At 41.4% G+C, this 27,899-nt stretch overlaps 2 protein-coding genes and 3 long non-coding RNA genes across 7 annotated transcripts; 3 read left to right on the forward strand and 2 right to left on the reverse strand.

The window, feature by feature from the left end:
- Positions 1 to 995: 995 nt before the first annotated feature.
- Positions 996 to 9,174, reverse strand: LOC133272917 (uncharacterized). The gene is made up of 2 exons (XR_009744603.1): positions 8,632 to 9,174; positions 996 to 2,860 (listed from the first exon to the last, which is right to left on the reverse strand). It is a non-coding gene; the product is annotated as an uncharacterized LOC133272917 (long non-coding RNA).
- Positions 3,393 to 15,757, forward strand: LOC133272914 (glutathione S-transferase-like). Its single transcript, XM_061460630.1, has 7 exons — positions 3,393 to 3,516; positions 7,298 to 7,404; positions 8,066 to 8,117; positions 11,475 to 11,607; positions 12,833 to 12,974; positions 14,013 to 14,144; positions 15,520 to 15,757. The coding sequence occupies exons 2-7, from the start codon at positions 7,318 to 7,320 to the stop codon at positions 15,640 to 15,642; spliced, it is 669 nt and encodes a 222-aa protein (XP_061316614.1). The 5' UTR covers positions 3,393 to 3,516; positions 7,298 to 7,317; the 3' UTR covers positions 15,643 to 15,757.
- A 1,191-nt stretch (positions 15,758 to 16,948) lies between these two features.
- Positions 16,949 to 17,966, reverse strand: LOC133272918 (uncharacterized). The gene is made up of 3 exons (XR_009744604.1): positions 17,528 to 17,966; positions 17,180 to 17,294; positions 16,949 to 17,031 (listed from the first exon to the last, which is right to left on the reverse strand). It is a non-coding gene; the product is annotated as an uncharacterized LOC133272918 (long non-coding RNA).
- A 3,776-nt stretch (positions 17,967 to 21,742) lies between these two features.
- On the forward strand, positions 21,743 to 27,513 carry LOC133272915 (glutathione S-transferase-like). 3 transcript variants are annotated; one of them, XM_061460631.1, is made up of 7 exons: positions 21,766 to 22,393; positions 23,449 to 23,557; positions 24,402 to 24,453; positions 24,821 to 24,953; positions 25,759 to 25,900; positions 26,775 to 26,906; positions 27,229 to 27,513. In XM_061460631.1, the coding sequence occupies exons 2-7, from the start codon at positions 23,471 to 23,473 to the stop codon at positions 27,346 to 27,348; spliced, it is 666 nt and encodes a 221-aa protein (XP_061316615.1). In that variant the 5' UTR covers positions 21,766 to 22,393; positions 23,449 to 23,470; the 3' UTR covers positions 27,349 to 27,513. The 3 variants fall into 3 exon arrangements, with proteins under 3 accessions (XP_061316617.1, XP_061316615.1, XP_061316616.1); XM_061460632.1 differs by lacking the exon at positions 21,766 to 22,393 and adding an exon at positions 22,924 to 23,053; XM_061460633.1 differs by lacking the exons at positions 26,775 to 26,906; positions 27,229 to 27,513 and adding an exon at positions 26,907 to 27,187 and having other exon boundaries at positions 21,743 to 22,393.
- Positions 23,574 to 24,300, forward strand: LOC133272916 (uncharacterized). Its single transcript, XR_009744602.1, has 2 exons — positions 23,574 to 23,882; positions 24,060 to 24,300. It is a non-coding gene; the product is annotated as an uncharacterized LOC133272916 (long non-coding RNA).
- Positions 27,514 to 27,899: the final 386 nt, after the last annotated feature.

A 27,899-nucleotide genomic window follows, 5' to 3' on the forward strand; every position in this document is an offset into this window, starting at 1 on the left:
AAATCCCCTGCAAGGGTTCTATGTAATATCTGATGTCATCACTGTGTACCCTATTCATAGTGAATAGTTCAAGCTGTGGCTTTACAGCCAACTCTTTCACCAAAAAAAGATAAGCCTCCCTTGCCCACACTGTCTCCTTCCCTGCTTTTCTTGTCTTGCTGTTTACAACATAACCTGAACCAACTGAAAACTCTACACCTTTTATTTTAAAGGTGATTTTTAACTGGCTCACACAATTGATTACACAGTCAGCAAGACTGCCGGTGCAAGCACGAGTTAGGCAGTAAGAACAAGTGGCTGCTAGCCACTAGAGGAGGTATAACCACTTTCTGTTATGTTACCTGCAAGGAAGGTAAATGCAGCGTTAGAATGTTACCCATAATGCCATTAAAACCCGTGCATTTTACAGTTTTGAGCATGCTGCCAAACAGTGAATAAAGGGTATCTTGAAAGTGGAATAGTTCTAGATTGTGTAACTAATGTGTAATGTGTCACTGATCTTTTTTCACTGAATCTTTTTATACTGTCAGATCTGTGTAAGAGAGTTTAAGGGCAGGGGAGAATATTTGCCTTTGAAGATAAATTAATGATGAAACCTGTACTAGGGTTATGAGGTCTTATGAAAACTCTGATGAACTACAGGGAAACATGAACTTCAGTGAAAACAGAAGTGTTTTATAAGAAAAGTAATGGACTTGTGGGCAATAAAACCTATTTCTCCTTGTCTAAAAAGTACAAATACATCTGTTTTTATTTTATAAAGGACCAAAAACCAGAAAGACATTTCACAGGATGAGAGCTGATTTTATTTTTTTTTTCAAATTATTATTTTCTTTTATTGAAAAACACCCCAAACCTTTATTGGGGAAGAAACAAACCAAGAGTTGTCCAGCTTTATAGCTGGTTAACATCAGCTAAAAATAGGATTGAAATTTCTCCTTTACTTCTTTACATCCTCTTTTGAAAATAAAAAGATACTCTAAACCTAAGCTTAAATTATTGTTAGTTTTAGTAGTAACAATGCACATAAACTGAGTCTTAAAAAGTTTCACAGCACACCCAAGAGACCAGGTAGGGGAAACATACACAAGTTTCTATCAAAAGATGAAGTCATTATAATACCTGAATTATTTAAGGTAAAATTTTCACAATTCAATTGATACCACTAAGTTTATTTTCCACTTGGCTTTGAAGCCTTGATCTTGGCTATCTTGTGCCTGTATAGATCAACCTTTTGGCCATGTTGAGATACTCAGGTCAATAAAGACTAAACAATCCAAACAATAACATTCTGTAAACCGGTTCTTCATTTAAGCTGTTTGTGCCAGCGGCACAATGGGTGTAAATCAGAATTAGGATTACTGTTCTCAGGCTTTTCTGTGCCGGTGGCCAGGATAATCACCAAACAGCTCACAGAAATATTTGTGAGGGTGAATACAGGTGTGATTAACCTTGTCCTCAAGCAGCCAGTATAGCTTCCAGGACAGAAACAGAGCAATTGCTGAAGGCCTGCAACACATCTACCCTGAAGTGATGCATGACTCTTTCCAACTATTCATATTATTTCCAACTGCTTTTTAATCACAGAGGCGGTGTGCTTCACTTTAGGAGCTTGATAAGCAGCATGGGGGGAATCCTCCTAACCCCCCTTGTTTAATTCTCTAGTGCCATTTAGTTATATATCCTGTCCCCACTTTTGAGAGGACACTGCTGGAAGCTGGAATCAGACACGGACCCACAAGTCAGCCCCTTAGTGGTTTGTGAGGATTGCGGGCAGGTATGGTTCAAGAAAAGTTTTGATTTGCCCAGTCAACAGCACAATGAAGTATTTCCACAGAGCACTGTGGGAACTTGACATGCCAGGGCTTGGTGTATGCACTATTTAAAATCTGCTTATGCCCAACCCAAAACCACATAAGTGGTACCTGGGCTCCAGACCTGGGCTCCAGGCCAGCTGCCTGAATACTCACAGGGGGAGCTTAACAAATTGTTTATAAAATAAACTTGTTTTCTTTCCGACTCAAGGGGTTTACAGAGCAGCTGTTCAAGTTATAGCTAACAGTAATCTCATTGATGCAATACCTTTAGATGTCAAAGGAGTTTTATAATTACATTATGAAAGGATGTGCTGGAAGCGAAATAGGAAGAGATCAAGAGGAAAAGTCTTTCTGTCAAATAGGAATGTGTGGGAAGGGAGCAACAGTCAAAGTTGGATGTGGCCATGTTCACCAGATCCAAAAAGCATCAGAACACTTTGCACAACCCCTCATTGCCAAACCTCAAATCACAAGGAAACAATAGGGAACATACACTTAATGCTGTGTTTTATTCACTAAATGATAAGCCTGAGAGAGAGTTAGAATTGGGCAAAGTGCGAAGAAGCACCGAACAGTTGTTTTCTGCTGGCGCCATCCACCTTTGATACACATAAATTACAAATTTGCAAGAAACCTCTATTGGAAATGTATCCTCTAGAGAGGCTGCCACAATTGCCAGGCAGAGAAACCATAACAAAACTCTGACTGTGAAGAAAAAAGAAAGCAGCAGCTTTGGAGGGATTTCTTCAGGATAGTTACCTAGAGATTTCTGTCCCCAGATTCCCACCCTTGGTGCTGCTTTAGTACATCCGTGGCTTTAAATACAAATTAAAATACAGTTTTGATAATAATGGGGGTTCTGTGAGCAGATCTTCAGATTAGCTGTACTGTCATGGGCTGCAGGGGTGTAAAGTCATGTCCAACATCATATGTGGGTCTGTGCTAGAGGTGAGAACCTGGTCTTTGACACCCAAATCTCATTTCCCATCTGCTAGGCCATCCTTGTGTCTGTTCACATCTGCTTTCAGTTTTGGTATTTTCATCTGAAATGTAGATAGATTCCATTTAATGGAAACAGTGTAGGAAAATCATAGTTTATTTTATTTCTAATTATTAGCATCATACGTTTGATTTCCCAAATTAAAGCTAGTGCCTTAAGGCATGGGGTCAGTTGTGACATTAACTGCTCATCTATATTTATACTAAATTATCACTAAGTTTGATCCTGGCAAATTGTATTTCAAAGTAATTGTGCACTGTTATCCCATACTTTGGGTATCTTTTCTGTACCATGCAGCACTGAAAAATAAAAACCTGGGCTACTATGAAATAAGCCTAGAAACTTAATCGGTGAAGTCTTTAAATGGTTGCTGTTATCCTAAATATGACCCATAAAAATCTAGAATTTTCTATGTTTTAAAGTGCCTCACTCTTGTATGTGGTCAAAAGACACAATAATTCCAAGACAGCAGTTTGAATGGATGGCTATGGTAGAAACTGAGGCTATGTAGCCACACCATCAAAATGAAGAAGACAGTGCCTTGGGTGGCAATTTTCAGACCTACTTCTTTAAACTGGGTGGTGCCACCTTAACAGCAGTGGGAGATGTTACCTCTGATTGGGTCTGGCTGGGAACTCCCTCGAGCTTCAAAAGCTTAAACATCCCTGGAAAGGGCCTGAGCTGAGTGAAGGTTTGGAGGTAAGTATTAACTTATAAAAGTTTGAGTGACTATATAATGGAGTTACTTATGCGTTTACTTGGTTATTTGCTGGGGTAATGTAAATGCTCTGCTCTTGTTAGTTCATGTGCCGGGGAGATTAAATGTGACTCAGTAGTTACTCACCAGCAGCAGGAGACAGGAAGCAAGCAATATTTTTAACTAGGGAGTGAATCTGGTGGTGCAGTTCAAGCCTGAGTAAGGCAGCTGTGACATCCCTGGTGGGACTGAAGGTGGGAGGGAAAACACAGCATAAGCTGTGAGCACTGGGGCAGTTTCTTCTGGGCGTGAGCAGGAGAGCTGGCCCCTTTGGTACCCTTGGACTCTGCCCCCAAGCACCAGGGTTGAAGGGTGCTTCACACTGAACACAGACAGTGTTGTTTCTGAAAGGCCATCCCCTCTTGGACGGTTCTTACATTGCTGAGAAGCATCCTCAGGGAGGTTCAGGACAGGCATGTTATGAAAGCTCACTAGAAAATAGGAAGGAAATATGGAGTTTAGAGAGAAGCAGTAAAAACATATAGGCAGACCTTTGTGCTAAGGTCTTTACTAAATATTAGCTAATGCTAAAGGTAGTGTGTGCAAGATACAGTTGCTTACTTGGCTGCAGCATAAATTCCTGGTGTCAATCAGTTTTCCAGCAGGGTCTGGGCTAGTTCAGCTAGTGCAGTGGTCCCAAAAGCTTAGGTATTGCTCAGGTAAAGTAGAAAGTTTTTTCGTATCTGCTCACTATGTTTCCTGTGAGTCTTTAGTCACTTGCTCATTTTGCAAGAGTCAGTTTCTTCAGGAGGAACAGTCAAATCTATATTTTAAAGAAGCAAGTAACACCAGGACAGACCATTTGGGCTGCTTGTAAGCCTGGTGTTTGGTATAACGCATGCTGTGACTTTAGTAGCAATATCCGTTTGACTATTTCTTATCTTTCCTTCTGTCCTGCTGCTGGTTTGGGCTGGCTGATGAATGATAGAAAGTTTCTCTGGCAATTGTATAGCTTTTAATGGTTCAGTAACTTGTAGAGGATTTAATATTCTACTTCCACTAGAAATCACAAACCCTTGCAGCTTCCATGACTGCCCAGGAGCATAGCATACCCCAAATGCGTATTGAGAATCGGTATAAATATTTAGCTTTTTATGTGGTCAGTTGATAGACCTCTTTTGTTAACACAAGGAATTTGTCTGCTTGTGCACTCAGCTTTGGACTGAGTGGTGAAGCTTTCCCTGCTTCATTCACAATACTTATTGAGTAACCCGTCAGCCAATTGCTGCTCACATAATATGAGGACCTGCCAACAAATGGTTCCAGGTTGGGATTTACAAATGTCGTGTCTGTTAAATATTATCAAGTCTTTTTCGCTTCACAGGAGGTTACTACACAGTTGTGGTGTGGAGCTCCTTCCCTGGGTAAAGGGAGTAGAACAGCAGCGTTCAGCATGTTAGTTACTATCTCAGAGGCTGTTCCTTGCCCTTCTTGCACAAACAAGATAAATAGTTGACCATAGTCTGGCAGACTGAGGGTAGGTGCAGCTTACTTCAAAAGCCTGGATGTCTTGACCTTGTCTGTTGTCCAGCGGATGGGTTCTCCAGCATGTGGAGCAGTAATCAGTATCAGGGTTTTTTCTGTTTCCTCAAAAGCAGCTATCCAGGGGTGGCAGAACCCTCCAGCTCCTAAAAACACTTGTGTTTGTTTCTAGTAACTGGTCTTGCAAGATTTTTTTTTAATAGTTTTAATACAGTTTTCCAGTAAACACTGCTTCTGCTGCTGGAGAACATGTACCCCACGTATTGAAGAACGTAACTCAGGTATTCTGCACTTGTCATAAAAATTATTACTTATGTGGAGAGACCTGATGATCCTTTTCATTAAAGGCAGACAGTAAGGAAGGGGTAGCAGCTGTACCAAGAACCCTTAGCTACTAATGAAACATCACCATATTGTATCAAAGACAGATTTTTATTTATTTTTTTTAATACAACATTATGAAAATCTTTTATGGAAACTAGAAAAATAGTGGAGGACTGAGTGAGCTTCTGAGGAAGCCTTGTCTGTGTTGGCTGTACCTTTCCCCAAATAAATGCAAGAAGGCATTGAGAATCTGGATGAATAGGTATAATGATTTAAGGTAGAAAATGTTGCCCTGTCTCGTTTCTGCCTACTTTTCGGGCATCTCAAGACTTGTCACAGGGAATGGGTAACTAAACTGAGCCCTCAGGGCAAAACACAGGTCCAGACCCAGGCATGGAAATGTGGCAGTCAGCACGCAAGCTGCAGATGTCAGATCCCTGTAGAATCAGTGGAGAGGCATCCAAGAAATATAAAGATTGAGGAGACTTCACCAAAATCCAAGGGTTTTTCTCTGTGCCAGAAGCTTAGGACAATTAAAATCTGCATACAGCTGACAGTTACTAGTAATTAAAGAAAAAAGCTGCTGCTGATAGGGTTTTATTCTTCATTTGTCATTGTTCTTATCACATAATTTAATGCTATATAGAGCTCCTTGTTCATATAAAATGCTAAAACGATATCTAAGGCTTTTTTATCTCTGCTTTTGTTCTGCAAACAATAGATAAATTTTCCAAGAGGATTCAGTTTCATGTTCTTGGTATTGCAGCTTTGGGTTTTTTTTTTTTAGTTGTAGGAAAAGGCCTGTTTACTGTCACTCTCTGCACATTATAAGCAGGGGCGGTGTGTGTCGAGATGATATGGATGCAATGTGTCTGAGAAGTATGTTAACGGAAGAGGCACTTAGCTGCTGTGATCTATATCTGTAAGCTGCACTGCCATATAGTGAAAGATAGTCACACAGTGTGCAGAAACTAGTAAAAACACGGTATTGGAGGCAAAACATTGTAATGAGCATAAGCTATTTTCACTTTAAAACAGGAGGTGATCATTTTTTCCTTTATGTGTATTTGGATTGTATTGTCTAAATTACCCCAAATATCCCTCTTTATTGTAGTAGCATGACCTGATTCTTACCAAAATTGCTCAAGGGAGAACTGTCAATCTGATTTTTCTTTAAAATCAAGTTTTGACAAAATACGTTCAAAATGTACTTTAAGAACACTTACTGCACTGTGATTTCAAAGATTCTGGCTCTGAGAAAAATGTGGTATTCTGCTAAATTTTAAAATCAAGCACTCTTTCTGAATCATTAGGACACAATTAGGATACCCATTTTAAGCTTTTGTTTCATCCCAGTAATTAGTGAATGACAGTAACAACTTAGTGAAGGGGGAATGCTAGTCCCAAGGCAGCTCAGCCTGTTTCATGGAAAAAAAAAGGGAAGATTAACAATTCATTTGCCCCTACTTGGGGAAAGAAGTGCATGGCAGTTGAAGCTGCAAAACGAGCTCCAGCAATTAGCTACCAGTAAAACATGTTTTACTTTTCTTTTTCTCTCTTCAATGAGGATGCTGGGAATGAGGGTAACTTCCCTGAGAGTGTGGTAGGATTTTCAGTAGCTTTGTATGATTGTTTTAAAATGCAGCAAGGTTCCTCCTATAGCCTGGGACTCCTGCCACTTGTTTAAACTTGTCTGTATTTGGTTATAGTCATAACAAACCTCCCTAACAGCACTGTGGAAAGCTTCATATATCTGTGTGGTGTGACTAGTCCATCTCTCATTTTATGTTTTAAACCAGGTTAAGTTTAAACGTCAACAGGCATAGTGAGAATAAAAGGCTCTATTCTCCCCTCAAAATAATGGTACTGACACCAGTTTTAGGAGGTGCTGTGTGCTTTCCGCTTAATATTTTTCAGGGAACCAGGAGCTCAGAAGCATGTCTGGGAAGCCCAGGCTTACCTACCTTAATGGAAGGGGGCGAATGGAGTCCATACGATGGCTGTTGGCAGCAGCCGGCGTGGAGGTTAGTTGAGACTCAGTACAGTGTTCCAGACTGCTGTTTTCAACTGGCCTCAGTGAGGACCAATTTAACATGCACGCGAGGGTAAATGGCTTCAAGAGGGTGGCTAAATGCATTTGACGCATAGCTCTGCAGGTTTGTTAATATTGGTTAATATTTTGGATGCAAACTCGGTGGAGCTTGGAGTTCATTAAAGCTAGTAGCAGTCCCCTGAAGTAATTCATCACAAGGGGTCAAAATGTGGATTTATTTAAAGGCCCTTATTTACTTTTCAGTTACAATGTGCATAAAGAGAAGCATTTTGTTGACTTATGTGGCCCAGGATGGGGTTAGAAATAGTTGATTTACCTTGTGCTTCTCTTGACACTGGCTGCAACCTGTCTTCCTCCTGTAGATGTCTGTACTCTGTTTCTACCCTTAAGTTATTTCTGCATCAGTGCACTGGGGCAGAATTGGCCAAGCCCTTCTGCATCTTCCCAACCGTGAGGATGTGCTAGGGATCCTCAGGACATTTGACAGGGTTCTTCAGCCAAACAGCGTAGTTGAAGATCCAACCCAATATTTTTTGCTTTGTTCCATCATTCTGTGCACGGTTATATGCACACTTGGAAAAGAAAAATGTTCAAATACAGCAATATAACACTATTGTCTCTCCCCCTTCCAGTTTGAAGAAATTTTTCTGGAAACAAAAGAGCAGTATGAAAAGATAATCAAAGGTAAGAATCCCAGTGTCTGAGGCTTAGACTCTCGAAAAACCTGCTCCAGTTCAGCTAAATTTGTGGTTTAAAATTAGTTTATTTAAACCAGTGCAAACTTCTAGGTGCACACCTAGAATACTAAAATACTAGTTTTGAGTAACCTATTGTTTTCAGTGCCAAACGACTCCTATCATCTAAAAGCTGTAGCTTCTGTGACTGTTCACTGTAGTACATTAAACAGGGGTAGCAAACATTCCTGTTTAATCAACTTAATTTTCTGTGCTGTTGAACTGTTAGCATGGATCCTGGCACATTTTTTTGTCCAGGACAAATAGCAGTCCCTGAAGCAAATCCTAGGCATCATCTGGGAGTTGTCTCAGGCCAAGGGCTATTTTCAAGATGTCATTTAGATGTGACCACCATGCTTTATAGGCAGAGACCTAAATAAAATGAATGCAGACAGCCTGTACCAGCTGGCCTTAACTGTCGTTGAGTCGGCTAGTATAGATGTACCTGTATGTTGGTTCTGAACCTCAGTGAGATAAGCCTCTGAAAGAAAGGTTAGCATGGCACCAAAATCCTCAGGAAAGCCAGTTTTCCTTTGTTATAGGCTCAGTGTGAAAATCTTAGTGGCAGTTCAAAGCAAGATAAACCTTGAGCCGTGAAGCTTCCACAAGTTAAAAAGCAGAAAGCCAGTGGGGGAGACCTGTGGAAAGTCTGTGACCAAATTAGCAAGCCACAAAGGCAAACCATGGGAGTGAGATCGGTTCCCAAAACCAGAGCATATCCCCAGCTACTGCCCTTGATATTTGGCCAGATGAAATCCAGCAGTAAACCAACCCCTTTGCAGCTACCCTGGAAGGAGAAGACCTTGCTGCCAGGGTGGGAAGGAATTGGGATTGTGCTAGAGTGTACCTGCCCTGCAGTTTACCTGCTGCCCACGACATGTAAGAGAAACCTCACAGAAGGCTGGGCTTGTGAAGACACACTAGGAGCCTTGGAAGAGGACGTGGCTGTTTGCTCAGCAAGGAAAGCTGTGTTTAAAGAAATCCTGACAGGAAAACTAAAATGAACACAAAATGAACATAAGTGGTATCAAGAAGATCAGAATTAAATTTTCAGGTCCAGCTGCCTGGGATTCTGATAACATGGTGGGGCAGTGCAGTATAAAGACACCAGTTATAGCTCTAAATATGATAGCTCAGGTACTGAAAGCCCAAATCTGAATTTGCTTCACACAACTAATTAATCCAGAGTGGTATAATCCTGGATACAGTATCCAAGCTTATCTGTATCCAGAGGGAAAAATTAGATGGTGATGAAAAGGATAGGGAAGTTTTATAAAGAAGATCAAGGACTTCTATGTATGTATAGAGAGCTTAAGAGGGTGAGAACACAGAGAAAAAGGTGAGGGTTAATAGGATGGGTTGAAGAAAGACAAATTAGCCATCCTGATAAAGGGAATTCTGAAATGCTGCTGGTCATGCATGGCAGGACAGAACACAGCAACACAACCCCACGCTACTTCTAATATTTTTTCTCTCCCTACCAACATGCTTTTTTGCCAGGTTATCCTCTGTTTAGACACCACCACGCTGTTAGAATGGTCCAGGTGTGACTTTGGCCTATGCTAGCTAATGACCTAAGCAATGCTCCAGCAGTGTTCAGGATGAAGCCTGAGCCAAGGCCTGACCCCAACAGGCAGTTTATAGACAGCTATTTTGGCGGCATCAGCTTGGCCAGACCTGTACTTGCTGGTCTGAGATAACTAGTTTGGCTCAATCTGTGTTGCCCAAGTTGTTACTTGGATATCAACAAGCTCTGCTGGTCAGTGACAAATGATTCTAGATGGTTGTTTTTCATGTATGCTCCACAGACAACTTTCCAACAGCGCAATCCAATCTGCAAACAACTTGCAAACTGCTTTTAATCCTACATATATATTCAATGCAGGGGTTGTGTGAGTTGGTTCTCACTGCAAAGTGAGGAGAAGCTACTGACCATGACAGAAATCCTTCTATTCTGCAGATAAGAAACAAACCATGCGTTCAGTTTATTCACATTTGCTGCATCATTTTTTATCAAGGGCCAGAAAGTCAGACTTTATTTTTTACTTTGTATCTTTCTGCTGAAAAATATCCTTCCAGCGCTGTCAATTTTTCCATTCTGCTGTGTTTGTGCTGGGTAGATACCAAGTCATAATTTTCCTTAAGCTGCAGAAGTGTCTTCTGAAAAGACAAAATCTTTTTATGAATGCTTACAAGAAATAAACGCAGGCTGCAGACAGAACTATTCTTTGAATTAAAACTGCAAACTCACAATATGGAATGAGTGAATAATGTTTATTAATTCTGGACTAGCAAAGTGTTTTAACAGCTCTGTGGAGCAAAAAGCAAACATATGTCTGTTAAAATGAACCCTTGTACCCAAACCCTTGCACTGAATGGATTAAAACTGAGCACTTCAATTATTAGCTTTGAGTAATGCAAGGTGGCAGCTGTCTAGCTGGATTTGGAGTTTTGCTGTGATTTTTAACAGGGCAGGATTATTCTCTGGATGCTCTTATTGTGTCAATGGAGGGATTATCTCTGGCAGAAAACTGGTCTAGAAAAGGCTGACTTTGCTATGTTGAATGTCAGCTTAGCTCTCAGAGCTGTCTCACTGAAGGCTCAGATAAATGCTCCTACCAGCATCAGGAGAAAATGGACTAAAAGATGTATCTAAGTAGGCTTAAATTGTTGTGGAATGACACAGAGGCTAGGCCTGTACCAAACACCTAAGCGAACTCTTAAACTTTTGTCCCTGGAGTGACTGCACTTAAACAACAAATCCTGTCACAGTCCTTGCCGCTCACTTTGCAAGGTAAAGCAGCCTGAGCTCTCCCTTTATTCCAGTAGCTCAGTCTTGCTGTGGTACTACCCCATTCATTTTCTGTTCATTTGTGTATGTCCCTGACAGGTAGCTGATCTGCATTCAAAATAATCGGATTTGTTTAAGCTTAGTTTTAACACAGATCTTTATTCTCCTCCAATCCCTTGCGTTCAAAGTACTGGCTCACTCTTTTCCTGGCAGCATGAGGCAGGGTCCTGAAGGGCAAAAGAACAGGCAGTGCCAATTCCCATTAGCCAGTGAAACTCTGGCAATGCTGTAAAGTAAGGGGCCCAGCTGCACTAGGGTGACCTAGCTACAAAAGCGTGAGCAGGCTAGACAATACTAGATCTTTCCCACAGTGTTAGTTTACTGCATGGAGTTTTACAGTTAGGGCAAGACAACAATGATCTACACTGCAAAAGAAATGTGCTCAGGCTGTCACTCTCCTGTAAAGCTAGCAGTCTAGGAGGAACTAAGAAGCTTTCCTTCAACACTCCACCCTAGATGGAAGCCTGATGTTCCAGCAAGTGCCCCTGGTTGAGATCGATGGGATGAAGATGGTGCAGACCAGAGCTATCCTCAGCTACATAGCAGGGAAATACAATCTCTACGGGAAAGACTTAAAGGAGAGAGCCCTGTACGGTAACACCTCCTTCCACGTAATGAGCAATCTGTTATTTGATAACTGCATTATCTATAACAAATTGAATCCTGCATATCCAGTAGAAAGGCCTGAGAAAGGCTAGCACATTAGAAAGCAAGGACTCCAGCCTTTGCTTAGATTTTAACCACTGCTTCTGAAATGCTCCTGGACAGAAACAGGCTTTTAGTCCTTTTAAAAGAATTTAGAATCATAGCATCGTTAGGGTTGGAAAGGACCTTAAGATCATCTAGTTCCAACCCCCTGCCATGGGCAGGGACACCTTATGCTAAATCATACCACCCAAGGCCTCATCCAACCTGGCCTTGAACACTGCCAGGGATGGAGCATTCACAGCCTCCCTGGGCAACCCACTCCAGTGCCTCACCACCTTAACAGGAAAGAACTTCCTTCTTATATCCAACCAAAACTTCCCCTGTTTAAGTTTTAACCCACTACCCCTTGTCCCGTCACTACAGTCTCTAATGAAGAGTCCCTCTCCACCATCCCTATAGGCCCCCTTCAGGTACTGGAAGGCTGCTATGAGGTCTCCATGCAGCCTTCTCTTCTCCAGGCTGAACAGCCCCAACTTTCTCAGCCTGTCTTCATATGGGAGGTGCTCCAGTCCCCTGATCATCCTCGTGGCCCTTCTCTGGACTTGTTCCCACAGTTCCATGTCCTTTTTATGTTGAGGACACCAGAACTGCACACAATACTCCAAGTGAGGTCTCACAAGAGCAGAGTAGAGGGATCACCTCCTTCGACCTGCTGGTCACGCTCCTTTTGATGCAGCCCAGGATACGGTTGGCTTTCTGGGCTGCGAGCGCACACTGAAGCTGGCTCATATTCATTTTCTCATCAACCAACACCCCCAAGTCCTTCTCCGCAGGGCTGCTCTGAATCTCTTCTTTGCCCAACCTGCAGCTGTGCCTGGGATTGCTCTGACCCAGGTGTAGGACCTCGCACTTGGCATGGTTAAACCTCATGAGGTTGGCATCACCCCACCTCACAAGTGTGTCAAGGTCCCTCTGGATGGCATTCCTTCCCTCCAACGTATCAACCGAACCACACAGCTTGGTGTCATAAGCTTAGCTTTAGCTCATGTTTAGCTTTGGCTATGAAAATTTGCACTATGGTGGTGATACAACATTTGCCTTAGTTAACTGGAATATAGATGAAGTAACTTCTGTGCTCTTTTCTACTCTCTTTCCCTCACCAACAGGATTGATATGTACGTGGAAGGAATAATAGATCTGATGCAAATGATTTTGATGTTTCCTTTCTCTCCACTGGAGGCAAAGGAGAAAAATCTTGACTCAATTAAGGAGAGGGCAACTAACAGGTACTTCCCAGTCTTCGAAAAGGTAAGCGGGAGTGAGGCTCTGTCTACAAAACTTGTATTTACAATTATAAAAAAGTTTCCCCAGAATAAGAACATGTTTATAATGCAAGCCAGTTCCAAATCCTTGGCTTTCTTGGTCCTCTCCTCTCAAAGAAGGGGAAATACAGCAGCATGTTTCTTTATTTGTGGGCTTATGTTGTCAGGGCTGTGGTATTTGGACATCTACAAAGAAATATGTTGTCAGCTACAGAGCAAAACTTTTCAGTAAAGTACAAGCAAGCACATACAACTTTTTTTCCCTGAAGGGATAGTTCCACACTTATATTTGTATAAGTCTAGCAGGGAGATGTGCTCTAATTTCAGTTGGAAGATTTTCAGTAGAAGAATACAAAAATCCCTTGCAAGTAAATCAGGTAGAGAGGTTAGGAGCACTTCAGCAAAACAACAGTCACAGATTTTTGCACATTCTGCTTTGGAAAACAACAAAACAAACCCATATGACTCAGGCATCTGGCAATATTTATCACTTTTGGAGTATCCACTTACTTTTGATGAAAAATAATACTGAAGCCTGAACATCTTGGAAGTTCTCATGACTACAGTAACTTTATTCCCAAAGGCAGGGATTTTCTTTGGTTAGCTATTGTAATTCTGCACTTCTAAGTTTGCTTTCTGGTATCGGCATTAGACATAACTTTAAATGAAGTATCTAACTGGCAATTTTGTAAGTTCTCCAAGCTACTCATCCTCCATTATCTCTATTTCTAATTCTGTGACTGTTACTAGTCTACTTAAGCATGCTGTTTTGTCCCTGTTCCCAGTGTCTATCATTATTTATCATTACTGATTAATCAAAGTTTGTAGTACTGTGTACTATAAGAGTTCAGATTTTTCCCAACAATAATGAAGTGATTTAGGGTCACCACTGCCAGCTGAAATCTCCACCCTGAAAACTGGGATGTAATAGCTGTTCAGCAGTACAGCTGTGCTGGGAGGCTCAGCTGCCAGGCATCATATGTCCCATGCTCATTTGCAACCCACATTCTCTTGTATTCCACAGATTTTGAAACAACATGGCCAAGACTTTCTTGTGGGCAACAAATTCAGCTGGGCAGATGTTCAGCTAATTGAAGCCATTTTAGCAGTGGAGGAGAAAGTACCTGCTGTGCTGTCAGGGTTTCCTCAGTTGCAGGTAATTTTGTTATTGAGCATGCACGTATTCAGGAGATAGAGAGCAATCCTGAACTTATCATCTCTCTATGCTTTGTAAATCAGAGGACCTGTCACTATCATGTTTGCCTGACATTAAGTACAAAAGGGATTTTGAGATCCCAGTAACCTCACTTCATTTTTGTCCTCTACGGTATGACTAAAAATTCAAGCCTTAGCATGAAGCCACAGGGCTTTTGCTTGTTTTTCAATAATCAGTACAATTGAGGATGAACTTTCTGCCTTTGTGCCATGTACAAAGTTTGAAGAAAAGAAGAAATGAGGCACCCCTGCTGTGAGGCTTGACCAGAAATTGGAAGCCTCCAGGCATGCAGCATGCCATATAGTATAGCTCATGGGCAAGCCTAGGGCATGGCCTGCAGGAGCCATTTAAGAGTTTGAGCTACAGTGGACCCAGCTAGTCTGTGACCAGAAAAAAACACCAGACAGTGTTCAGTAGTCCTCTCTTGTGCCTGTAATCGTGGTAATAAAGCAGTGTAGGCAAGGCAAATTTGGGTTGACAATGCAAGGCTTGAGGTCATGTTTCTTTGTGCTTACAAACTGTTAATTTGAAAGGTGGACTCAATGACTTTGGCTTAATTTCCATTAACAAAAGAAACAGTTCCTCATCAGACTGTCACTATCAAGGTCTTCTACTTGGAACCGATTTCTTTTATTCCCTGCATTCCGCCCCCCCCCCCCCCCCCCCCCCCACTTACTTTTTCAACAGCATGAATTCAGTGTGACAGAATGGGGCAATTCAGCCACAAAGCAGGCAGTAACGTGTGTCAGCTTTTATCCCTTATGCAGTTCTGCAGCACCAGGTAATTCATGCCTTTAGCTCCCATCTTCTAGCAAGATATCCAGTATCTTAGCCACTGGGCATGGGCACAGTTCTGTTGAGGCCATGCCTTGAATTATGGAGGGATTCCTTCACTGCCCCCTCCAGTAAAAATGGGATTCATTTACATATATTGTGGTTTTCCCTGATCGTAGTTCACCCCATTAGAACCAGCAATGAAAAGGTTGTGAGCTGAGTTAGTGTATTTTTATCCGCAAAACTATCACCCTGGTACTCTTGGATTTTTGCCTTTAGCTTCTTTCAGGCAGCAGAGATGTAGACACTGTCTGCTCCAGTATTGCCTTTATGAGTAAGAACAGGCTTTTTGCAGCAGTGGAGTCCTGTGGGCAGAAGGAGACTTGTGTAGATGGCACAAGATATGAATGAATGTCAGGGTCTCTTCTGGCAGCAGGGGGAAGCACTTGTTCTGTCCAAGGAGCGCTCTTTGCTACTGGAGTAACTGGATTTTTTCTCTGATTTTTTTTTTGTGGTTTTTTTTTTTTGGTTTTTTTTTTAGGCTTTTAAAGGAAGAATGAGCAATATGCCTACAATTAAGAAGTTCCTGCAGCCTGGCAGCCCGAGGAAACCGCCCCCAGATGAACATTATGTAGAAACTGTGTTGAAGATTTTTATGAAATGAATGCCTTGCTACCTTCAGTGAGACCCTAAATACTGGTGGGGGGGAGGAACCAAAGGCAAGAGGAAACTCGGTAAATTGGTACTGTTGTAACTAAAACCAATGGTTGAAAAGTAAAGCTCACTTACTACCTGTAGTGCCTGGAATTCCTCTGTGCTGCTCTTCAGGTACTTTCCTGTTGACCAGCAATCTGTCTCCAGGCTCTGGGCATCTCTTGCTGTCACTGGCATCAAACTGTTAAGAGTGAGATGGATTGAGGTTCCTCTCCCCTGGCAACTTTAGTTTAAAGCCCTCTTCACCAGTTTAGCAAGCCTGTGACTGAAGATGTTCTTCCCCTTCTCTGGCAGACGGATCCCATCAGCCCAGGTTTCTCGAAGTAAGTCCCACGGCCTAAGTAGCTGAGCCCCTGGCTGTGGCAGCAGTCCTATAAGTATTTGTTGATTCACCAAATTTGAGGGGTCCTTTTAAACCCCTTGCCTTTGACATGGAGGGCTGATGAGAAAACTACCTGTGCTCCACAGTCCCTTACCACCAATCCCAGGGCTCCGTAATCCTTGACAGAGACAGCGTAGTCTGAGGAGTATCACTGGTGCCCATGGGAAACAGTAGCAGCAGATAATAGTCAGTGGGCTGTATGAGGCTTGGTAGTCTCTTGGTGACATCCCTGATATGAGCCCCTGATAAGCAGCATATCTTTCTGGAGAGTGTGTTGCCTAAATTTCTGCCTGGAAAAAGTTGCCCATTTTTCTCTGTTGATCTCTCCAGTGCCACCTGTTGTGGCTGGCATCAGCACCTTGCTCCACAGGACTGTCAGTCCTATTTGGTGGTGGCCACCTAAACCCTCTGGGAGTCACAGGAGGTCTTGGAAAGATCTCCCCTGGAGACGGCTCCTCACTTGGCTGGATGTGCCATCACGTGGGATCTGTGCTGGCTTGCCTCACCCTTGGCAAGTGCTCTCAGCCATGATTCTTTTCCCAGGCCACTCAAGTGCTCAGCTTTGTGTCACCTGCCTCCCTGTGTCACCCACCGTGTTGGTGCTTTGTTTCTTCCTGGCTCTGGGCGAAGTGAAAGCAGCAGGCTTCCAGCAGTCACTGTTAGAAGTTGCAGCGGATTTCTGGATTTTACAGGCAAAGTACCTGAACGTACTTGTTAACAGCGGGCAATGCCACAGGCAAACCTCCCATGTTCCTGTGGTGCATCCTGACATCTGTGTGTCACCAGGCAGTTCTGTGCTGTTCCAAGAAGGCACTGCATACCTGTCTGGGCAGAGATACTATCTCCTTAGTAGCTGCTACCACAGCAGTATACATCTCCATGCTGAGCAGGAGGATGGTCTTTGAATGTGAAAGTGGAATTACTGTGAAAGGGTTGGTACATCATTTGCTCACACATCTGTAATAGGTCCAAATGTAGTCAGTGTTACTATCTTTAAACTAAGGCCTGTGAATGAACTGAATTTTTAGATCTCTCTGCAAAGCTTTCCTTGCAAAACTGATTTTCTTCATAAATCAATTATTTCAAACCACATGCACAATCTTACCAGCATTTCACATGCAGGTTACAAATATATTACCTCTTGAGAATGAAGCATCATGGAAGAAATGTACAATCTGTTTTGCAGGCTCAGGTGAGGCAGAGGTGGTTTATTTCTGCAGCTGTAGGATAATAAAAAGTTCAGCTTCCACTGATTTTTTTAATGAAAATATTAGGGCTTACATATTTACAGCAGACAATGACTGCCTTGTGATAGGGCCTGATGTGGCACAGCAGCATTTGCATAGGAGGAAGCTTTGTTTCAACAGATGTCAGTAACTAAATCTGGCACTTAATATTGCCATGACAAAAGTGTAGAAAAAAAGAAATTGGTAAAAAATATTAAGAAATTAACCTGGTAGGGACAAAAGAGAAGAATGAACTTCCTCTTCAGATTGCTCACTCTCCAGCTTTCCCCCATGGATCTTCCACACAGCAGACTAGAAAAGGACAATTATTTATTTGTTAGAATTCAACTAGATTAAGTGGGGTTTTTAAACTGAATATGCTCTGCTTCTTGTCAGATGCAACTTATTTTACTATTATGTCCAATACAATTGTGTAGCTTTTTGGCTTGCAAACACTGAAACTCATCTTTGTTCATGTGAGGGCAGGTGTGTGCTTATACACATAACTCAAACAGTGAGTGCTAGCAAATTATGTATTCAAGTGTGCCTTTGTGCTTCAAGCATAAGTAGAATTGAAGGAGAAAATATTCTTTTGTGAGTTACTCACATGTGTGTATAAGGTAGGGCTTTCCTGTAAAATTTGATTACTTTTGTAACCAGAATTATGAAAAAAAAACTTATGTCCCCTTGTGTTGTCAAATTTTTAGGCAAGTTAAACAAGAGTAAATCTGAAAAGAAGGGTCCTAGAAAAATGCTACCATACCCCATTTGCAGCTTAACCCTTTAAGAAGTACAAAAATCTGTTAAAATTGAATTTCCCACTTGTATAGGCAGACAAATATAGACTTCTGGTAGCTGGTATGTAAGTCTTCCTTTCCATGCCCACCTTGGGTTTCAAAACAGAAGTTGTATCTCCCACTGGTTTTCCACTCTTAAATTACCAACAACTGCTAGAGGATAGAGTTAATTCCATCCACAACTGCTGGATGGAGTTAAGTGATGCCAGTCACTGAACTCGGCGGGGTTGAGCGGCTGGCACTTTTCACTCTAGGATAGTGAGGACCAGCAGGTCAGATGTTGAAGTGGTCAATGCACCTTTATATTAGGTCATGAGTGACCTTAGAGTGGAGTCATGCTGTTTTGTATTGTGTTATTATTTGAGTGGGTTTGGAGGGATACTGGCAGAGGAAATTAATCCCTTAACCCTGGTTTCGGAGAGAAGGAGTCTGAAATCATTATTAGTAGTGATTTAAGAAATCCTTGAATTTCTATAAATATTAGAATCCTTTCTGTGCTGGCTGATGGAAAGCTGAGAAAATAAGAGGAAAGATGCAAAATAAACGATTTTTAGGTGTGAAATGCTTTGGAAGTCCTCGTACTGCCTGCCTATCCATGGCATGCTACTTTCTATTCTTGTTTACTGACTGTCTTCATCTGGAGAGAATTGCATCCAGGAAGAAGAATGGTCCAGGAGCTGGAAGTGTGAAGGGAAAAATAGGGAATAATCACAGATGAGTGAGACACTTTGAAATTTGCCAAGGAGACACAAATTAAGATTACAAATTAAGCAGGAGAGAAAGAGAGAGAGAAAGGGTGCTGACTACCAAGAACTAGAAGGAAATCTGAAAGCTTAACATGCTGTTATGTGGAAAGTTAGTTCTAAAAGCATTGGTGAGCAGGTGATGCCCCATGCACAACCTTCTCTTTGTCTGCCTCATATCAACATGGCAGAAGGTGATGTTAGCCAAAGAAAGATGGTCACTAGTTTCCACTGAACATCACAGCGTTGTTCTGGCTTTGCTTAGGCAAGGTCTTGCATTTGTTATTCAAATGTAAGGAACTGCTGGCAAAAATACATCCTGTTAAAAAAACCCTGTTCATGCTCAGTCGCACTGAAAACACCTGCCAGCTTCTAGGTGACCTGTTTGCTCTTCAAAATGTTTAGGAAAACACCTAGTGCCCTTCACATACTTGAAACCAACTGTTAAGTCAGCATGAGGGTCACTGGAGAAAAGAAAGTTTCCTTTCAATTTCTCTATTCCCTTTGCAAGGCTATCTTTTGTAAACATATTCCTAGGTCTCTATGCTGGTTACATTCAGCACTTGCCCTGCTCGGTTTGGAGGGCGTAATTCAGTGTGGAGAAATGTTTCGTGGGACATAATGTGTGTGCTGAATACAGGCAGTGCCAGTTTGGAAAAGCAACAACAAATGGGACTTTTGTTTTAAATAATATGGAACACTGGAGCTGCACTTTTATTTCTGCAAGGCAGGACAGAGTATATCCCAACAGGTCTCATTAGCCACAGAGCTAATAGGGAATAGCCATTAGCTACAGTCTCTGTTGCCCTTGCTAATACAGTAAAGGCACAACAGTTTGTGTGTGCACCTAGCTCCCTTGCAAGTACAGTTTTGATATTAGCTCATAATTTTGAACACAGTTCCAACCAAAATTAACAAAACTTTGATATGTTTTATGTAAAGTTCACAAAGCCTGATGACACAAAACATTTTCTAATGCTTTGTCAAATCAGTATCATATCTGAAAAAAACAAAAAACCCAAAACTTGTACATTATTGTTTTAAAGGAAGAGGCTAAATGAAACCAAGCTGGTAGGCAACAGCTGCAGCTGGGGTAAACATTCTCTTCTAAGTCATTAGGGCAGCTTTGGCATTTCCCCTAGTTTTAACTCCTGGATGGCCAATCTGAACCTAGATGTTCTTAGGAGACCAGATGCCTTCATCTAAACTTCTAACTGCCTCAGTTCAGACAGCATCATTTTGAGTAGTTTGCATTATCAACTGTAGTTCAAGTGCACGGTGAGGGATTTCTCTTGAATTTAGACTTGAGCTTTGAACTATTTAAAGGAGACTAGACAGCTAGACTGGACATAGGTGTCTACAAAGTTAGGTGAGATGAGTTTTCCCAATTTCTCTACACTGTGATTAACTTTCATGCTTGAATTCATGTTTTCTTACCTTGCAGTCTTCTGACCAGTGGATGTCAAGTCCTTGTAGGAGTAGTCACTAGATCTGGGTTATCTCTTAAAGTTTACCATGGCCAGGCCTACAAATGGTTAATCCAGCCAAGCTACCTAACAGTGAGTTTGTATTTCTGAACAGTAACTAAAAAACCTTTTGACAGCTTAATATATGTGAAACACTAACTTCAATGCATATTTACAAAATGCCTAGCTGTAAATGTTGTGTTTTGTGTTGCTAGGTTTGCCCACTGGATCTATTCCACTTTTGGAAATTTAAACAAAATTTAGAGGAAAAACACTGTAGACATGTCATAGTCCCTGCAATTTTCTTTGTATCTGCATTACATGACTAGGCAGATTTGGAAACACTACCAGACACACCTCAGTGCACGCGTTTATGCAAGGAAAGCTTCAATCTCCCACATTATCTAGATTCTGGGTCATAAGTCACATCCGTCCAACAATGCTGTAAACACCATTTCCAGCAGAGTAGTTTGACCTTTTACTCTTAAAAAAACCCCTTCTAACAGCAAAAGTCAGTATTCCTAGAAGCCTAGAAGGGAGAGCAGTTACTTCTCAAGCAAGCAAATAAAACTTACTTATGCAGAGTTCTGCTTCGTTGTAAAATGTGAACAAATTATTTCTGGTTGGATATTAACAGAAAACAAAATGTGGGCAGCTCGTGTCTCCACAGGGAAACCAGGAGCGGGCGTTCTGCTGTGCTTAGCACAGACGCCTGGGGCTCTCTGTGATACCTCTGGGGGGTTGGGTGATGTGCCAAGGGACATGCTACAGAGCCCGGCTCTCTGGAGCAGCAGCCGGAGGCCAGCAAACACGCACAGCGGTATGGATGCCTCTGTGTAGCTGACTGAGTCCCACCACAGGCTTTCAGGCTGAATGTAAGACGGGGCAGAGAGAAATAAGAAAGACCCCAAAACAGAAGGTGGAGGCTTTAGCATGTGCTGTCAGTGAGTGAAGAGTCCCTTTCTGTGCAGCCTGACTCACCTCATGTATAGGGTACAGAGTGTCCCTTTTGGGGACCATTTTGATGCCTTGTCCTGTGGTTCTAGTTCTAAATAACTAAGCTATTTTATTATCAAGCATGGAACACATTGGTCTAACAGACATTGGTAGTGGAGACTGATGGGATAAGGATCATTTTCAGCTATAGAGCAGCAAAGCACATCTTACAGGAAGGACCTGAAGGAGAGACCCCCTGTATTGCAACAACTAGTATTTTTGTTTGATAGACTACAATTCATACAACCTGCCTGTGTAATACAAGAATATCCTAGCTCACATTTACATCCAGGGTGATTCAGCAGAATTTTACACAGCATGTTGACCTTGCCTGCAAGTGATGCCTGCAATAGTATTGACAAGCCAGATTAGATAAGCAGCATGGTGCAAGCGAGTTCATGAAGATCAAAGGTTGATACAGTTATCTGAAGAAATCAGTCAGAAGTGCAGAGGGCAGTTTGTCTTCTGACGCTGCTTTTCATTCACTGCCTCCTACAGTTGTCTCTGGTGTGCATTTTCACCTAGTCGGATCCATGGAAACATTTTTGAGAAGAACAGGAAAAAACACTTCTGTGTCCAGGAATGAAATACAGAAGAAAAATATCCTGAAGGAATATCCCGCTTCACTAAGGGAGGAACCTTATGTAGGATTCAAACTGAATTAGTTGATGTGATTTATGTAAAATGGCAATCTATTATACGTAAAAAAACCCCAAACCATAAAATATTAAAATAAATTGTTTATTGCTATCACAGTATTTTTTTTAGTCATGGGAGCTTTTCAGCTGTTCTGGTTATTTTAAGAAGCAGGTTGCCAAACAATGAAAATAGGAAGCAACAATTTTCTGCTGGCACAGAAGTTCCAAATAACCATGACTCTCATGAATTTCACATTTATACACTGTCATCATGAGTCAGGATTTTCTATAGGTGAGAAGTGACTAAACAGACATAATTGGTTTTATTTGTTTAAGAAATAGGAGTCTCCCAAAGAGAACTGTTTGCAATTCCCTTTGTAGGAGGGGCTACAGAACTATATAATCTCAAAACAAAGCTGCTGAGAGCTTAGAGCGAGTTATACTGTGTACAAGGTAAGCTTGTTTGCACAAGAGTGAGCAATTCGTGTAATTGAAACTAAGTCAGTGAACAGGTTTTATTGATTACTTGTCTGTACTTTATTAACATGGTTATGTGTGTGGTTATGTTAAATTATTGATCAATTGCTTTCTAGGTGTACAGATTTAAGATAAAGAAATGTAGATCTCAAGTGTGGAGTGTTTCCTCTCACCTTCTCCTATTTCAGAGAAAATACGTTTTTTTTACAAGGGGAATATGGTGGGTTTTTAGTTATTTTCTTTTTGCTGCTGTTTAAGCTTCAGTTTTATTGTTGACATGATGATGATAACTCTGAAGCTAGTACAAACTAGGCACTGCCTACATGTATGCTGCTGATATGCATGCACTGATTCTGACCGGGGGCATGACAGCCTGTCTACAAACTGCTGTTGCTTTAAATTCCAGCAGAGTTGGAACTGTCCAAGCAGGTATTGCATGTTGGCTCTGCCTGTGGTAAAGGGAAATCTAATATTACCTTAGACAAAATTAAATTCTATGTCTTCAGATGTTTGCCTAAAGAAAAGGGATTAGTGGGGAGTGCTGTAAATGAAACTGAATGCTTACAGTGGGGGTAACAGGAAGGCTTGTCACCTTACAATAGAGCATAATGGCTGCTGAAGAAAGCACAGCAATAGGTGAGTTTATGTTGTGTATCTGATTAAACAGCAATCTATCCAGAGATAATGCCAAAATAAAGAGAGCAGTGTATCTCACATGCCCTGTTTTTTTGGTCAGAGCAAAAGAGTTTGGGATGCAAATAGGTTTTGATTTGCTTATTCTCTGACATGGGCCAATTGCTCCCAGTACAGTTTTGCTTAACTAACCTGCACATACAAAAGACATTCTAAGGCTAAATGATACAATGCAGTCCCTCAATATAGTCTTTTACCTCCTCTACTAATGTGATGAGAGTCTTGGACGATAAATCATTGGTTTCAAAGAAGACAACTTTGAACAATGCTTGAGAAATTGTTAGAGACTCAAAACCCGCATTCTAAATCTTTGTTTTGCAAAGCTTACTTTATTCCAGATAGTAGGAAATCAGTGGAAGCATGTCTGGGAAGCCCAAGCTGCACTACTTCAATGGACGAGGCCGAATGGAATCAATACGATGGCTACTAGCAGCAGCTGGGGTTGAGGTTTGTCCTGTTTTTTATAGTAAGAGCATCTCACGTATTTTCACTGTTCCTTATAAGAAATGTGACTGACCAGCACTTTCAAGCTCTGCATTTAGTGTTTTGCTGATCAAGCCAACAATGACTAGCTTACCCTAAACAGGCAGGCAAGTTCCCATTTCAGTTCCAAGCACCATGTGCCAGGCACACTGGTGGCACCATAAATGCCTCTCCCTAGTAGCTAGTGAAAGCAAAAAACCAAAATGACAGCAGCAGAACCTGGTCTCTTATCTTTTGATCACACGGGTTGAGCACTTTCCATTCTGAAGACCTTCAGTTAAATCCCAATGTCCACAATAGCAAAAAAAGAAAAAAAAAATTCTATGGAATAACTGTGGTAATGTGGGGGATCTGTGTGTTTTAAGGGCTGAGAGTTTTTGTCACAGTAATGGGCAATAGGCCAGAAAGCTACATAGGACACTCAATCTCTTCTCTTTGACTCCCCTTTTGCCAGCTTGTGGCAAAGGAGCCACAGTTGTGCTGCTTCAGTGTAAATTTACCTACCCTCCTTTCTCCCAGCACTGACATCAGAAGTGGAACAGTCACTATTTGCTCAATAGACAGGGTTTTGTGCCTTTCAGTCACCTCAGCTTTAGCCAAAATCTTACCTGCACAGAAATATGAATCACATCTGAGAGGGAAGAGGAGAGAATGTGACAACGGCAAAATAAATTTTTAAAGATATCACTTCCAAATCTGATTTATTTTTCAAAAAATAAAATTCTCCAAAACACAGCTTTTTGTCTCATGCAAAGCAGAAGCTAAAATATGCAGTGATAACACAACATTTTTTCTTTATTTCCTGCAGTTTGAAGAATGTTTTCTGGAAACAAAGGATGATCTGACAAAGTTACAGAAGGGTAAGTTTCCTTCATTTTTTAATAATTAGGTAATACTATATACAGGTAATAGAACACCTAAGAAGTGTTATGTCCAGCAGCAACCTTAACCCACACAAACTCTTATTTCGTAGTCTTTGTGTTTGCTGATGAAATTAATGGTGAAAATGATGAAAATAGTGAACAGGTTTTTGATCTCTCATGAGTTTAGTGGTGGACTTGACAGTACTGAGTTAACGGTTGGACTTGATGATCTTAAGGGTCTTTTCCAACCTAAATGATTCTATGATTCTAAATAAAAAATTATGTGTGATTCCTTTGCCAAACACACACTAATGGTTCTCATTCAAATAGTGAATGTCTCCTTGTCTTGTCCCCTTTTTGCTAGATGGATTCCTGCTGTTTCAGCAAGTGCCAATGGTGGAGATTGATGGAATGAAGATGGTGCAGTCAAGAGCCATTGGCAATTACATAGCAGCAAAGTATAACCTCTATGGAAAGGACCTGAAGGAGAGAGCCCTGTACAGTAACAGTACCGTATTTTCCTGTTAGGCTAGAGTTCATACTACTGCTCTGTGTTAACACAAGGTATCCCAGCTCATAGTTAGATTCAGGGCGATATAGCAGCTTCTCATGTAGCATGTTCTAACTGTGACTGCAGATACAGTTGTATTACAGCAGTAATAACCAGCTAGATTAGCTAGGCAACACAGTGCAAGGGAGTTCATGAAGAGCAAAGGTCAACAGAGCTAACAGAAGAAAGCAGTCAGGTGCACAGACTGTCTTATAAGGCAGCTTTTCATTTTCTCCTACAGTTGGCAGCAGCAGGTATTTTTACCACATCAAATTCAGGGAAATGTCTTCAAAGGAAACAAAAGCCTTGTCTAATAACCAGGAATTAGAATTACTAATTGATTATTAAATGACAGGGCTTCTAGGCCACATGGTCTGACCTGAATTATTTTTAAATGCTTCAAGTTAATTAGCATTGGTAAACACGTTAAGCTATTTGTTAGGATTTGTACAGACCCATTGTTTAACTTGCCACCATGTCTGACTGGATTTTAACGCATTTGGATGACACCATCCTTAATGCAACCTTAATACAGAGAAGTATCACTCCTAGTCAAAAACTGAAGGGGTATAGTCTTCTAGTTTTTTGTAGGCACTTTGCACTTTTCCTTCACCCATGCTCTCCTGCTCCAAGCTAGGCATACTGGATAGAAAAGGCAGAGTTCCCAACATCTCAGTGGGGTTATGGCAGTAGCTATTGTGCTATTTCAACCTACTGTGTTTGACTTGACCAAATGGATCTATACTTTTCAGAATTGATATGTATGTGGAAGCTATAATAGACTTGAATGAGTTACTGATGACGCATAGTTTCCAACCAGAGGATAAAAAGCAGCAACATTTTGCTAATCTTGTGGACAAGGCCACAAACAGATACTTCCCAGTCTTCGAGAAGGTATGTGGCAAAGATGTAGTAGCTTAATTTTGTTTTCCTGAAACTCTATCCTGGATCTACACAATTTTTACTGAGGAAAACAAAGAAAAATTACTACTAACATATAAATGCTATGGTTTTGATGGGACTGGGATGAGGATGGAGATAGGACACTACACAGGGGACAGCAGGCACTACAAATCCAGGAGAAAGATACAAAGCTGCAAAAACCCAGGATGCACCGAGCTCCCCAGATGTCCGTGCTGCAGTCTGTGTGTTGTTTCAGACAAAAGACACTATAGCATCAGCTTTTACATAGTTTCCTCCTGAAAAGAAGAACCCCCTCTCCCATTCATGCTGTGTAAAAGCATTACAACTCCTTCTGTAACAGAAGGAAGGATGGATTAGCTGGGTGTCAAGACCCTGAGGCACAGGTTACACAGACAGATCTCCCAAATTCCTCAAAGAGGAAACAGGTGAGAAGGCATCTGCCCATAATTTGAAAGAGTCCACGATACTCTATGTCCTGGGCTGAACTTAAGCATCTTGCAAATCTTGTACAGGCACTCGCAGTGATGGATGGTTATATGGTTATATCCCATAAAGCCTTCAACACAGCAGTGCTGACTACAGGAGCTACAGAAGTAAAGGCAAGAGGGATACAACTGACCTGGCAGAAAGAAATGCAGAAGAGCAAGGGCTGAGAAACTATGCCTAGGATGACAGTGTGGTCAAGTTGTTAGTTTGAACTACAGATTCAAATTAACACTTCCTTCTTTTTCTACATCATTTCCTTCTTTCAAAGACAACTCCATGCAGTGTATGACCTTGCTTTGAAGATATAGTAAGTCACAGAAAGGGAAAAAAATAATCACTTCTGGTTCTCTGGTTTTAGGTTTTGAAAGACCATGGGCAGGACTTTCTTGTGGGCAATCAGCTTAGCAGGGCAGATGTGCAGTTACTTGAAAGCCTTTTAATGGCAGAAGAATGCAAGCCTGATATCCTTGCCAAGTTTCCTCTCTTGCAGGTAAATGAATGGACAGTTTTAAAAGACAATGAATCAAGGGAGCGCCACTGATTTAAACTGGCTGAGAAATATGGGAGAGTGGGTGGGTGAGTGAAGAAGTGACAGAAAAAATCAAGTACCCTAACTACTTTTACTTGGCCTCAAATACTGGTGGTTATTGCTGCCTTCTGTCACTATAGCCACAAATAAGTAATAGGACAAAGCATACAGATTCTTCTGCATGATGAACCCATAATGATACTTTTATGGCAACAATAACATCTTGGTATCTGACAGCTACCATAGTTCTTAAGCATAGTGCTGTTTTTGTTTTGTTTTGTAGAGTTTTAAATCAAGAATAAGCAATATCCCCACAATAAAGAAATTCCTGCAGCCTGGCAGCCAGAGGAAACCACCACTACAAGAGAAAGATTTACCAAGAGTGATGAAAATTTTCCACTGAGCAGCAACCTTAACTCACAGAAACTCTTATTTTGTAGTGTTTGCTGATGAAATTAATGGTGAAAATAATGTAAATGGTGAACTGGGTTTTGATCTCTCTCTCCTTAACAACACAACTGTTTTTAGCCCTTTGCAAATACTTCCAAATTAAATCTACACAAGCATACTAGCAAATGAAATAGCTCACTGCACTGGGGTGGGGTGTGGGGTGTGTGTACACTGGACAACACAGGATGTCTTAAATTACTTGACAGAATACTGAAATAAAGTCTTACAATTGACACACAAAACCAGTTTGTTCAAAGACTTCTTGCTGCTACTTATAGCCTAAGAGCTCTCTGGTTTTGTCTTTCTGGCATTCCCAAGAGCTGCTGGAAAACGAAAACAGCTTAGCCCTAACAGTGGGGGATACATTTGTTCTGAGAAATGACAGGAGAAATCTGCAGGTTCTGGTTTGATGTGGATGACATGTTTGGATTCTGCTTTCCTCTGGACTTAACTCGGAGCATGCTGGGACCAGAGGTCGTATTGCACCTCTGTTCTGTCAGCAGA

This window comes from Pezoporus flaviventris, unplaced genomic scaffold (genome assembly GCF_033815535.1).
Source record: "Pezoporus flaviventris isolate CSIRO_AGI_PZ_B2104156 unplaced genomic scaffold, CSIRO_AGI_Pfla_v1 ptg000031l, whole genome shotgun sequence".
Classification (NCBI taxonomy): domain Eukaryota; kingdom Metazoa; phylum Chordata; class Aves; order Psittaciformes; family Psittacidae; genus Pezoporus; species Pezoporus flaviventris.